This window comes from Xenopus laevis, chromosome 5S, assembly GCF_017654675.1.
Source record: "Xenopus laevis strain J_2021 chromosome 5S, Xenopus_laevis_v10.1, whole genome shotgun sequence".
Taxonomy (NCBI): Eukaryota; Metazoa; Chordata; class Amphibia; order Anura; family Pipidae; genus Xenopus; species Xenopus laevis.
The window spans coordinates 50,211,635-50,226,000 of record NC_054380.1 but is presented as its reverse complement, the minus strand read 5'-3'; the positions used below and the strand labels follow the sequence as shown (position 1 = coordinate 50,226,000).

The 14,366-nt window shown below is 41.4% G+C and overlaps 1 protein-coding gene across 1 annotated transcript in view; it reads left to right on the top strand.

Annotated features, from left to right (window-relative positions):
- Positions 1 to 14,366, top strand: part of tsnax.S (translin-associated factor X S homeolog) — a 44,933-nt gene that overhangs the window by 26,446 nt on the left and 4,121 nt on the right. The window contains 2 exon segments of the mRNA NM_001086293.2: positions 6,316 to 6,446; positions 11,463 to 11,581. Coding sequence (NP_001079762.1) covers positions 6,316 to 6,446; positions 11,463 to 11,581 — 250 coding nt within the window.

The following is a 14,366-nucleotide window of genomic DNA, read 5'->3' as shown; positions in this document are numbered from 1 at the left end:
GCTGAACAGTAATATGTTTGTTTTTCTGATGTGACAACTTTTCAATAAACTACCTGAGTTTAAATTTTTTTTTTTTTTAAAATGGTCCAATAAGGGGACGCGGAGCCACATGACGAGCCAGTAAGCAGCGCGAAAAGGGAGCTCAGCAAAACAAAATCCTGTACAGCCCATAACTGATTCTAAAAATCCGACTTACTTTATCCAAACAATGTCACGTATACCCAGGCACCTGCAGAAACCGGAAATGGTGAAGAATAAGTACATCCTGCATCGTTGGAGCAGGGGCTGCCACAAGTCAACTTATTGTCATCTCAGCAGTATACAAATATACAGTGAGACGAGACGACGTGGCTCCAGCTAGTACATATCACAAAAAGGCACTTAAAAATACACAATAAATATGTAAACATGAAATGTGCAATATATTGGCAGAAATTGGATATATACATGTGTAAACCTTTAGAATTGTGCAAATAAATTAACGGTTCACAAAGATAAGTTCACAGTTCAGGTGTGTCTGGAATCTATTGCAAGGCAGGCAGCGAGTTGAGGAGTCTGATCGCTTGTGGAAAAAAGCTTTCACGCAGCCTGGTTGTTCGGGCTTTAATACTGCGAAAGCGTCTGCAGCGTGAACAGTCCATGTGAGGGGTGTGTAGAGTCCAGTGCAATGCAGGAGGCCTTTCTTACACAGCGCTTGTGGAAGATGTCCTGCAGTGATGGAAGAGGTCCTGCAGTGATGGAAGAGCTACTCCAATGATGTTGCCAGCTGCTCTGACAGTCTGCTCTAGACTTTTCCGGTCAGCAGAGCTGGCACTACTGTACCAGATGGAGATGCAGCTCGTCAGGACGCTCTCTATTGTGCCCCTGTAGAACACTGTGAGGGTGGAAGGCGGAAGGCTGGCCCGTTTCAGACGTCTTAGGAAGTGAAGACGCTTCTGAGCCTTTTTGGTAATGGAGGCAGTGTTGGTTGGTCCAGGTGAGGTCATCAGAGATGTGGACTTGAGCAGTATGTGCGCAGTGCTACCCAAGATGGTGCCCACAGCTCCTCTCCCCCTGCCGAACAACACAGCCAGGCAGAAACTGCTCCCAAAGCACAGGTTGCCCCTGCTCCAACTATGCAGGATGTACTTAATGCTATCACCACCTGCCAAACTACAATGACAGCAACACTGACTGGCAAAATTGAGGCGGTAAAGGGGGAAATATCACTACCTAAACAAGATGTCCAAGTCATAAGAGGAAGGACTGGAGCCCTAGAGGAGCATGAGTGCCCTTGATGACCGAATTACTCCACAACCACATGAGATTACGCAACTACATAATCAATGGGATCGCATGGAACATATGTAGAACAGGCAGAAGCGATCTAATATCAGAGTGGTAGAACTCCCTGAAAAAAGTGAGGGGCAAAATGCCAAACTTTTTGCAGAGCAGTGGCTTAAGGACATGCTGGGTGCAGATATATTCTCACAACAATGCATAGCTGAGAGAGCACACAGGGTCCAAACACAAACTCTTTCAGCTGGAGCCCCCCCAAGACCATTCCTAATCAAGCTCCTGAACTACTGTGACAGGGACACAGCAAAAAAAAAAAAAGCGAGACTTACTTCTAAGGGACCCCTGTGTCCTTGTATCCAGATTATTCAGCAGCACTTCAACGGGGTCAAAAGATGTCCCCGGGACCTTGGGCTCAGCTAAAACATGCTCTTCCCAGCCAAAATGCGCATAACCGAAGGGGGGCAAATCGCACATATTTGACCAGCCAGGCAAAAATCCTTTCGTGATAAGCTGAGTGTAGCCGAAAAAGAATATGTAGGTGACCCAGCTGAGCATCAAAGAATGGACCTCGAATTAGCCCAAAGGGACTTTAATCTAGCCTATGTTCATAAATACTCCCAATGAGAACTCAGCAGGGTAGCTTTATGGTATGATAAAGGCCACAAATGTGGCAGATTCTTAGCGATTCTCTCCAGACCACCAACACAGTTGACAGCCATTCCAAGATTGACTACTACAGGGGGCCAAGAAATTAGGGATCAGGAGCAGATTATTTCCCAATTTGTTGACTTTTTATACTAATCTCTAGTTTTAAAGATCAACACCCTCCTAAATCCCTCATTCAGTACTTGAATGATATTCCACTCCCTAAACTATGAGTAGAAGAGTAGAAGCCAATAATGATGGTCCAGATAGACTTCCCATAGAATGGTATAAAGCCCACAAAGATATAGTGGCACCTAGGCTTTGTTCCCTCTTCAAATTCTATACTTCACGGGGCCAAGATACCAGAAATCTCGAAGCAGCCAATATCATCCTAATCCCCAAAGCAGGGAAACCCCCAGAGAAATGCGAGTCATACAGACCGATCTCTTTACTAAACACTGACGTTAAGGTGCTAGCCAAAATTCTTGCTACAAGGCTAACAGGAGTGATAGAACACCTAATACACCTAGATCAGACCGGCTTTATGCCAAACAAGGCCACAGACATGAATATCAGGAGACATAATCACCAACACACAAAGGGGACCGCTCCAAACTCACAACCCCGTAGCTGCTCCCATATAATCCTCAGAGTGTTCTGTCCGCAGCTTCCCCACTGCCACACGTAATCTCAAGACCAAAAAAGGACGGCACTGCCGTAAAAAAAGGCAGGTTTATTGCGGAATCCTGCAGGTGTTCATTGCCTTACACGTTTCGGGAACATGATGCCTATGATTATGGGATTTTGTTCCTGAAACGCGTAAGGCAATGAACACCTGCAGGATTTCGCAATAAACCTGCCTTTTTCTTACCGGAGTGCCGTCCTTTTTTGGTCTTGAGATCCCTGCTCTATAACAACATCTGGACTACATATGGTGTTATAGAGGAGAGAGTAGTAGTCTCACTGGACACTGAAAAAGTGTTCAGCACTGTTGGACCTATTTGTGGGCTCTGCTGGAACGATATGGAGGATAAGGGGAACCAATTTGTAACACAAATCTTCCCACCAGGCAAGGGTGCCCAATGTTGCCCCTCTTATACGCTTGAGGAGAAAATCTTGCTTTATGCGGATGATATGTTAGTGTATCTGGCCAATCCCAGGGAGGCTCTCACAGAATTATTGAGGGAAATTACAAACTTTGGGGACTACTCTGGCCTTGGATTCAACTGGGCAAAATCAGTTATATTTCCCATTGACACTGGTGAAATCAGAAATCCGCACCCTCAACTACAGTGGGTATCTTCCTTTAAGTATTTGGCATAGTAATACACAGGGACCCACTAAGGTTTACAGAACTGAATCTAGCCCCAATAGTCAGGTCGTTAAGGATGAAAGTGCAACACTGGTCAAATCTTACACTGTTTGGCATTAAAGGTTTTTTTTTCACTTAATAAATCTCAAATTTTTTGAGTCTTTTAGAAATATAGGAAAACCATGTATTTTTCATGATTTGTGGAAAAAATTATAATTTGATTGTTAGTAAATGGACCCCTGAGTGTAAAACCAGCCTGTTACTCCGCCTGGAGGGAGAGAACTAATAATGTACAGGTTGAACCTGAAACCCTTTGTTTCGAGTTGGGTGCAGGTTAGACTGGGAAAGTACACCTCTTCTATGCTCCTGAAGATTTCCTGTTTTGGTACCAGAGGTGCACACAGAAGTAGTTTAAGGATTAGGCAGACACTGGTATAGGTTGGTTGTGGGTCCTACAATGGCAAAAATGTGCGGACTAGGGTTGGGTGCAAATTAAGGTTTTGTGGGTTAGGGTCTGGTGCATGGGTATATCAGTATAGAGAATTTATAACTCCACTGAAATAGAGGAATATAGAAGCTTTAAATGGCTCAGATAGTAGGTAATCTGCAAGAGAAAATTTAGCAGGCGAAAGAAACATTAAAGGACATGTAAACACTTACCATGTCTTTAGGTTGGGCACATATTATTGAAGTAGCTCGGAACAACAGCGGTGCTCAGGGAGATGTTGAAGATGCTGGTGAGAACATCTGCCAGCTGGTCTGCACATTCTCTGAGCACTCTTCCAGGGATATTGTCTGGTCCAGAAGCCTTACCTGGGTTGACCCTGCGGAGAGTGTTCCACACATCAGACTTGGTTAGACGTAGCACCTGGTCGTTGTGTGGGGGTATGGTCTTCGACACCTTTGTGTTGTTCATTTCGTTGAACCGGGCTTAAAATTTATTAAGCATATCTGGAAGGGAGGCATCATCATCACAGACTGGTGTTGTCATCCTGTAGTTGGTGATAGCCTGAACGCCTTGCCACATGCGCCTGGTGTTCCCGCTGTCTTGAAATTGGCTATGTATCCTATGACTATATGTACGTTTGGCTGCCTTGATGGCCTTGGCCGTGAATCCCATTCACTCATTTATACACGTAATCCCACTCGCACATGTAATCCCACTCACTCATTTATACATAGTTACATAGTTTAATTGGGTTGAAAAAAGACAGAGTCCATCAAGTTCAACCCCTCCAAATGAAAACCCAGCATCCATACACACACCCCTCCCTTCTTTTAATTAAATTCTATATACCCATACCTATACTAACTATAGAGCTTAGTATCACAATAGCCTTTGATATTATGTCTGTCCAAAAAATCATCCAAGCCATTCTTAAAGGCATTAACTGAATCAGCCATCACAACATCACCCGGCAGTGCATTCCACAACCTGACTGTCCTGACTGTCCAATAAAGGGGTGGCCTCTGGTAGGGTGATCCACTTTATGGGTAAAAAGGTCCCCTGCTATTTGTCTATAATGTCCTCTGATATACTTCAGAGGACATTATAGACATTATAGCCTTTTTTCCAGAGAAAACAACCCCATCCTTGACAGTCTACCCTCATAACTTAAGTCTTCCATCCCTCTAACCAATTTAGTTGCACGTCTCTGCACTCTCTCCAGCTCATTTATATCCCTCTTAAGGACTGAAGTCCAAAACTGCACTGCATACTCCAGATGTGGCCTTACCAGGAACCTATAAAGAGGCATGATTATGTTTTAATCCCTTGAGTTAATGCCCTTTTTTATGCAAGACAGAACTTTATTTGCTTTAGTAGCCACAGAATGACACTGCCCAGAATTAGACAACGTGTTATCTACAAAGACCCCTAGATCCTTCTCATTTAAGGAAACTCCCAACACACTGCCATTTAGTGTATAACTTGCATTTATATTATTTTTGCCAAAGTGCATAACCTTGCATTTATCAACATTGAACCTCATTTTCCAGTTGTCTGCATGTAATCCCACTCACTCATACACGTATAATCCCATTCACATGTATAATCCCACATATACATGTAATCCCACTCACTCATATGTATAATCCCACACATACATGTAATACTATTCACTCACACGTATAATCCCACATATACAGTACATGAAATCCCATTCACTCATTGGGCATATGTTCCCCACCCAAGGCACATCATTTGCACTGCATATACCAGGCCAGCGGCCATCACATTTTCCTAAAACAAATAGCAGCTTTCACTGACAGCCATTTTACCTCTGACACATCATCAGTAACATTGACATCTGCAAACATGTATGCTGTAAAGTTCATGCAATGCAGAATGCAGGTTTACACAGGCACAACATACTTTAATAAAAAGTTCTGCTGGGGTCGAGCACTGAATTTAGGAGAGGTGGTTAGGAGAAAAAAATAGAATCAGACAGCTAGAACAGAGTTTCTATGGGTTTCAGCAGTGCTATCTCTTCATTGGCTGTTAGACTGGAGGGTGTGTTTAGTAATCTGAGCTGAGAAGAATTTAGCATGCTCATGAGCCAACATTCAAAGCAAATTCCTGAGGGAGGGGGCTGAGTAAATTAGAGGAGTATATTTTCATGGGGGGGTGGTTTACATGTCCTTTAATTAGGGATGCACCGAATCCAGGATTCAGGGTTCGGGATTCGGGCAGGATTCAGCCTTTTTCAGCAGGATTCGGCCGAATCCTAATTTGCATATGCAAATTAGGGGCAGGGAGGGAAATTGCGTGACTTTTTGTCACAAAACAAGGAAGTAAAAAATGTTTTCCCCTTCTCAGCGTTAATTTGCATATGCAAATTAGGGTTTGGATTGGGTTCGGTATTCGGCTGAATCTTTCACAAAGGATTCAGGGGTTTGGCCAAATCCAAAATAGTGGATTCAGTGCATCCCTACCTTTAATGGGCAGATTTATAAAAATATGAGATTAAAGCTCACCACAATAAAACTCACTGGGGACCAAAGTGTGGCAAAAAAAAAAAATACTTAAATGTACTTTCAATAAATTTGTGGATTTTTTGTGACAGCAATTTATTTTACAGTGATCATAATAAAGAAGATGTATTGTCTGAAGCAGAGACTAAATTACTTACCGTTCGTCAAAAAATAAGAGAAATTGCAGAGGAGTTGGTGGGAGAAGATATGTATCAGTATCACCGGGCATTTACACCAGGTAAGATATAAAACAACACATTTTGAATGGGAAAATACAGTATATGATGGTACAGGTATTCCCCAAACAGAAGAGTTACACAGTCTTTGCCAAAAAAATCGTCTTTGCCAAAAAATTCCCCAATCAGGCAAAGTTTTTTTTTTTTTAATTTATCATTTCCATTCAGTGCATGCTCTTAGTTATGTCCCTCTCATGTTCTTTTTTTCATTGTTTTTTAAACATACATCATCAACTTGAGTACATCAGTTTTAACATCATCCGTTCAGTTATCTGTTAAGCAATATTGACATAGAATATCAAGTTCAAGGCACATGTCAAAAGTTTTCCTTAGATTCAGTTTGAATAGTAAGCCTTTACATGGAATTGAAGTCTTCAGAGAACCGGGATGTTAACTATCATACAAATAAACAAACTTAATACCCATCAATATTGTATTGAATAATTTTTCACTTTCTTTTTCCTGACTAACTTGGGGGGGGGTAGTTAGGGGGGAAGGGGATTTTGGGTTCCTTGAGAATCTGCTAAATGAAAGTCTAGGGCAGGAAGGTGCTCTGAAATCCAGGGTGACCATATTTTTTTTAAAACATTTTTGGCCAATAACAATTGGTATAGAGGGACAGCATCATTGACCATTAGTATCCATTGGCTTTTTTTGGGGGGGGGGGTGAACTGATTTCCTTCTCATAGCAATGAATCTTTGTGCTTGTATGAAAAGGAAATTGAGGAGAGTCTGTATGGCTATTGTAGGGTCAGTTTCTTCAACCTGATTTAATAGCAGAGCTTCAGGGTTTAAAGGGATCCCTCTCATGTTCTTTAATTTGCATTTGCAATTTTATGTCCCTAGCCAAAGTCTGTACAAAACAATTATAAATGTTTTTCAGCAAAAATAATCTCAATTCGCACTCTGTAGATATATTTCAATTCATTAAATTTTATTTAAACAAGAGTCTTATTAATTAATTGTATGTACCACATTAATTACAATTTTTTATAACAATTCATGTGCAATAAGTTACTCATAATAATCAAATAAAAATGCATTATTAGTTAATTATATGCATAGAAAAATTCATATGAAAGCCTGATTAAAATCAATTGTGCTAGTAATGAATTCTGAACACAAGTTTATTGTTAACAATCCTGGAGAAGGAAGCATGATGAGTAAGATGAGAGAAAGCTTTGAAAAAGGCTGACTATTGTTTTAAAAGTCAGACCCAGAGAAAAGAGCTAAGCAATGGGTGTCAATTACAGTTGCAAATAACTTTTATATAACGATGTAGTAGATGAAGTTAAAAAAAAGATTTGTCCATCAGTTTCAACCTTTTTTCCAAGTCAACCAGCCTAACGGCTAGTTGATCTGCAAGAAGGCAAATAAACCCCATTTGAAGCCTCTCAGTTTGCTTCTGAGGGGAAGAAATCCTCCCTGACTCCAAAAGTACAATCAAACCAGTCCCTGGATTAACTTTGTGCTAAGAATTAATTTCGGTTACACTGTTTTTTTTTAACTTTCTACACTGACATGCAACCCTTTCTTGAAAAGATACTGACACCAGAAATTTAATTTTTTTACATCTATCATAACATTATCTTTGAATGCTATTTATAATTTTGCAATAAAAGTATTTGCCTGATGCTTTTACGTTACCTTTCTTACCCCCATGTTCCTCTATGAGGAATTACATTTTTTTGTGTCAGTATCACTTTAAAACTATCTGATGTATTTGCCAGTACAACTCAGGAACAGATTTCCACAACTTTACAGCCTCACTGTAAAAAAAAAAACAACAACAGTGATTCTAAAGGACCAGTAACATCAAAAAAAAATGTTCAAAAATTCGTTAGAGCACAACAAAAAATGAACACAGAGACAAATGAAACTTTTAAATAGCAAAGACTTTATTAAGAAATAACTTACAGAAAATCCACTTCCTGTCCTCTTCAGAAACGGCGAAAAGGCGACCATCCACACTGCAGCAATCGATTTCTTCTCCCTGGATATTCACTGACATCCTCCTCTCGTTGTGTCCAACAGCAGCTGGTTTGTTCCTGTGCTGGCGGCGATGAACTGACAGCAGCGAGTCCTCTCGCTTCCCTTCCACTGGCCTGGCCGTCTACAGTCTCCCAACGGCACACTTGTTCCTGCACTTTCACTGTGCATCGGCTTCCCTTCCTCTCTGGGAAGGGGACAGATTTTGCGTCTGGGATCTCTGCTCGTGCTCTGCCTTCACTTCCCCGGCGCTGGAATTGGAATCCGGGGCAGCATTTCCCACAGCGCGGCCGCTGCCTCCTGAGCTTTCCTTCCCAAAAGCCGATCGTGGCGCTCGCTGGTGTGAGTGAGGGAGGAGGAAGAGAAGGGCAGCTAGTAACCAGACTCGATCCAGGTCGGAATGGAAGTACGCGGCTTGGCGCGCTGATTGTACATGAAGTTGCTTCCCTAGGGTCTGGGCAGGATCGGCTCTACTGCTGCTGAAAATATACACATGCATGCTGCACTGCCGGCTAGTCCAGACATTTTATATTCACAGTAACGCGTGATGTCTATAGCAGCCCATTGATAAGGCAGCAGCTTGGGGAGGAGGGGAGACGGAGAGGGAGGTGAGGAGAGCGGAGCAGGGAAGCCGATGCACAGTGAAAGTGCAGGAACAAGTGTGCCGTTGGGAGACTGTAGACGGCCAGGCCAGTGGAAGGGAAGCGAGAGGACTCGCTGCTGTCAGTTCATCGCCGCCAGCACAGGAACAAACCAGCTGCTGTTGGACACAACGAGAGGAGGATGTCAGTGAATATCCAGGGAGAAGAAATCGATTGCTGCAGTGTGGATGGTCGCCTTTTCGCCGTTTCTGAAGAGGACAGGAAGTGGATTTTCTGTAAGTTATTTCTTAATAAAGTCTTTGCTATTTAAAAGTTTCATTTGTCTCTGTGTTCATTTTTTGTTGTGCTCTAACGAATTTTTGAACATTTTTTTTTGATGTTACTGGTCCTTAAGCTTTATCAAGGGGAAGGCATTCTTGGGAGATATGTCACCCACAGTAGCATAGATTTACAGTGGGCTACAAAGCTCATCATCTGCCATTGCCCTTAGATTGAACCTTGTTTCTTCTTCTGTGAATGGATGCCCTCACATCCACTGTTTACTATTTACTGTTGAATAAAGCGTCAGTGAGTCGATTGTATGCTAAACCACAAACTTTATTTCATTCATTAATGAACTTAATGAACATGTTTTAATGAACTGGAATATGAACTGGGAATAAAGTTGAGAGACTATTCCCATAGACTTTTTGACTTCTATTAAACTTTGCCAGCTTTTACTTGCCAAGTTTTTCCGGTGACTATTTGCAGACTTTTTTCTTTAATAAATAGCAATTATTTGAGGTTCAGAGGGGGGCCCTGGGGGTGCAGGCCCCTGACCTGGAAGCCTCGGTGGGCCCACACATCCCCAGTCCAACTCTACCTACATTTATTTAGTCAAGATACATTTCGCATTTATAGCACCTTGGGGCATTATCTCCTTTTGAGAACCTGACAAAAGATGCATTGTTTTAAAAGACATTGCTATCAAACCTTTATACCTGCTACAAATTCTCCAAAACATAAATACATGCTACAATGGGAAAAGATTTGGGTGTGACCCTTGAAGTAGGGGACTGGGACCAAGGGCACCTGGCCCCTCTGCCACCCTACTGCTCCCGCCCCCCCCATCTCACCTTCCTCCCACACTTAACCTCATCGGGTGCTCGTGGGTCCACAATGCTGTCAATTGCACAATTTTGTTCTCTATGCCAGAAGACCCAAATGAATTCAGCCTGTAAATTTACCGGAAGAGGCATTTTTACTTCCCCAACGGGGCACTGCCTCCTGAGGCGATTTTCTCTCTGACTGGGATTAACACCAAGAGGATGGTTACCTGTGAGAGAACACATTTATAAGATAATTATGCTATGTTACATGACTAAATAAAATACATGGCCATAAGCATCTGGAACACTTCATTTAAAGTAACATGCCTTCATCTGGAACACTATTTGCTGTTATCCTTGCTGGCTATAGAAGCATTGTCAGCACAATAATCAGGGAGTGGGGAGGTTTTTATGGGTGATCAGAGGCAAACAAACCTAACTTCATGCGCAAGTGTTAGTAGGCATTGGTCAGAATGCTGCAATATTGGTAAGGCAGATCTCTCTGCATAACATAGTAATAACCTGTCAATTGTCTAATATTTGTTTCTTCATTGGGTACATCAATAAAACAGTTTAAAAAAAAAACAAAAAAAAAAAAACAGGCACTACCATTGGACCCAAGAGCAGGGAAGTGTCTTTTGAAATGATCGTGTAGCCTTTCACCAGATAACTGAAGGGTAACGTTTGAGATCGAAAGAGCACTACCTGAATGCAGTTGGGTGGAGGAGGAATAATGGTCTGGGTCTTTCTGCTATGGTTTGGGCTAGAGTCCCTGGTTCCATTGAAAGCAACAGTTTGGGAAAGTATTTTTCCAGTTTTAGCACAATAATGCCCCATGCACAAAGCAAAGTCTGTACAGAATGGGTTTGCTGAAAAGGGAGTGGAAGAACTTGACTGTCCTGCACAGAGCCCTGTCCTTAACCCAACTGCATTGCAATGCTAACTGTAAGCCAAAGGTTATTGTGCAAAATCTGCTCAACCTCATTAATACTCTTGTAATTGAATAGAAGTAAATTCTACCGACATCTATTCCAATTCTGCCATGTCTGAAGCAGCGGTATGCAGCAGATTACTAGGGATGGCAAAAAGTTCCACTTGGTAACTTCTTCTTTTTTTTTAACTGTAAAATTAGCTCTTCTAGTGTAGACAGCACTATTATGCTTCATGCAGTAGTGGTGAGGGGCCCCAACCCCTGCTTCAGTTGTGCCATTGAAAAGGTGGGTGTGGGTGGTTGAGGTGGTGGCATGTACCCCAAAAAAGCCCCCAATACCCTGTATATTGTAGGCTCTTTGAATTTGTGTTTGTTAATCATTAAACAAGTTTGCTACTTTTTACATAGGTCTTCAAGAGTATGTTGAAGCTATCACTTTCAAACATTTCATTGAGTCCAGAACACTTGTTACCATCAATGAAATTAACAAGCAGTTGATATTTGAAGGCTTGGAAAACATGCCTACAGTAAGTATTGTTAATATTCTACTTTTTTCTTTATGTTGTGGTGAACATTTTCTAATTGGACCAATTTTGTTAGTGGGTACCTCCGGGTCTATATTTAGTGCTATACTTTTTAATTTGTTTATTGGTGACATAATCACAACCCTAAGTAAACTCGAGTAATGGGAAATAGTGCAAGAGTACTTGGACAATGACAATTTTATACTAAATTGAATTGTGTTTTGGCTGCTCCGTATGTTAAAAATAATGAAAGCTATTGTGGGTGACAGTCTTTGCAACACTAGACATTGCAAATTAGTTAAAGATGAATGAATAAGGGACCCAAAAATTAATAACTCCCCACATAAAAGAAGAGGCCATGTGCACTGCCCTGAGCCTTCGGTAAGGGGAGCAGGTCAACCAGGAAATATTGTAGAGCAGGCACTCAAAATAAAGGCTTTCTTCCACCAGGCAAGTAAATGCCACAAACACTTAGTCATAGGCTAGCTATACAGAACTCTACACACAATTCTACAGAGCAAAGTATGTTGTGTGTAGAGCTCTGTATAGTTAGCCTATGACTAAGTTTTTGTAACACGAAATGCATAAGGCTGTATTTTGGACATAAACTTTTTCTATTTGATTTTACTTGCCTGGTGGAAGAATGCCTTTATTTTAAATGTCTGCTCTACAATATTTCCTCCTTGCAAATTGGTGTCTACTAAAGCAAATAAAGTACTCTCTAGCATAAAATGAGGTATGAAAACATAGTCATGCTTCTTCCCTGGTATTTAGTATGGATATGGAGTTTAATGTTTGTTTAAAAGAGTATAGAAGAAAGCCTCATGTTGAATTGCACACAATGATGTATATTGTGTTAAAAAAAAGTCAAATAACTAGTAAATTACTGTAAAATAAACTACTGCAAACTATTTGAAATTGACAAAACTAGATTTTCCTGTCCCTTATTAAGATAGTACAATGTTTTAATTCCATTAAATCATATGCTTTCAGATTTGAAAAAATTTGCAAAATTTTCCTTTTATGAGACCTAATATGTGATGTCACAATCACTGAAAAGAATAACAGAAAGCAAGAGCTTTCTATAGCAATAAATAGGTTTCTAAATCTCTCTCTCTCTCTCTCTACTGCCAGTTTGGACCACTATTTTTTCAAAGAACGCAAGCTCTTCTAGATTTAAAGCTGGCCATAGACGCAACAATCCGATCGTAAGAATCAACATACGATCGGACTTTCCCATCTCCCGAACCACCACTAACCATTCAGATCAAAGTCTTACCATTCCAATCAAATAAAGTAGTAAAAGAACAGATCAGCCAATGTTCTGCACCTGACAGCAATCGTACGATAGTTATGTCTGACATAGCTGGTGACAGTCTCCCACTGAAAATCGTACGATCGACAATACATGCAGAGATATTATCTGCAGGCGACAGAAATTTTCTAACCTGTCCGGTCGACCAAATGACCGATCTCCGCCGGACGAAAAATGTCGGGACTCCCCACACACGGTCCGAAAATCGTACGAATCCACGATTCGTACGATCGGATCGTTGCGTCTATGGCCAGCTTAAGGTTCTTGGATATCTTTGCAATTTTGTCAATTGGAGTTAGGTCTGGCAATTCAGGACAGTCCAGCAGTGTTTTGAACCATTTTCAGTTTATTGTCCTGCTAGAAACCCCATGTTTGACTGTATGGATTGTTTTCTTTTCTTTAAAGGCGTCATCATGCACACAGACCATTTAACTGTCATGGGATACATGTTTTTTCAAAATGCATCTGTTATTAGTGCTGCTCCAGCAGACTTCTGCACTGAAGTCCGTTTTTAATTAGAGGAAACTGATTTGTATATATTTAATTTTGAAATCTGACATGGGGCTAGACATATTGTCAATTTCCCAGGTGCCCCCAGTCATTTGACTTGTGCGCTAATAACTTTCAGTCACTCTTTACTGCTACACTGTAAGATGGAGTGATATCACCCCTTCCTTCCCCCCTCCCTCTACAGCCCATCAGCAGAACAATAGGAAGGTAACCAGATAACAGCTCCTGGGTAGATATAAGAACAACACTCGGTAGTAAAAATCCATGTCCCACTGTAACTCCTTCAGTTACATTGAGTAGGAGAAACAATAGCCTACGTGAAAGCCGTTCCATCCTGAAGTGCTGACTCTTTCTGAAACCAAATGATCAGGCAAAATGACCTGAGATGGCTGCCTACACACCAATATTACAACTAAAAAAAAGTGTAGTTTAGAAAGAAAAACTACACCATAAAAAATCATGACAATCCCTTTAAAGGGGTTGTTCACCTTTGTAACAAATTGACAAATCTAACAGTTCACATGTATAGAACAAACTTTTCCATAGAAATAGTTAACAGAAAAAGTACAGTTCAAGAGATATTCACCTCAGAAGTGTCCCTGTACTAACCCTTCAGTTCCACACAGACCCTGTGCTGGGAGGGGGTCACTGACCCCCAAAAACACTACAGTGTTCACTTCCTCTTCCTTATATGACATCACACATTGTACTGGCAGCTAACTTAACTCCTATTGGCTATGTCTGCTGTCAATCTGCCACTGCTTCCTGTGCTGGGCTGTGCTGGGGAATTTGAGCAGCATTCAGGTACTGAAGAGAAACTGTTACAAGTTTGTGAGAGGGAGGGGGAGTGTGGGCTGTGTGCTGCAGAGACTTCAACTGTGCAGATGGGGGGGATCGAGGTGCTTGGGACCTGGAGTTTTACGGATAATGGATCTTTCCATAATTTGGATCTTCATACCTTAA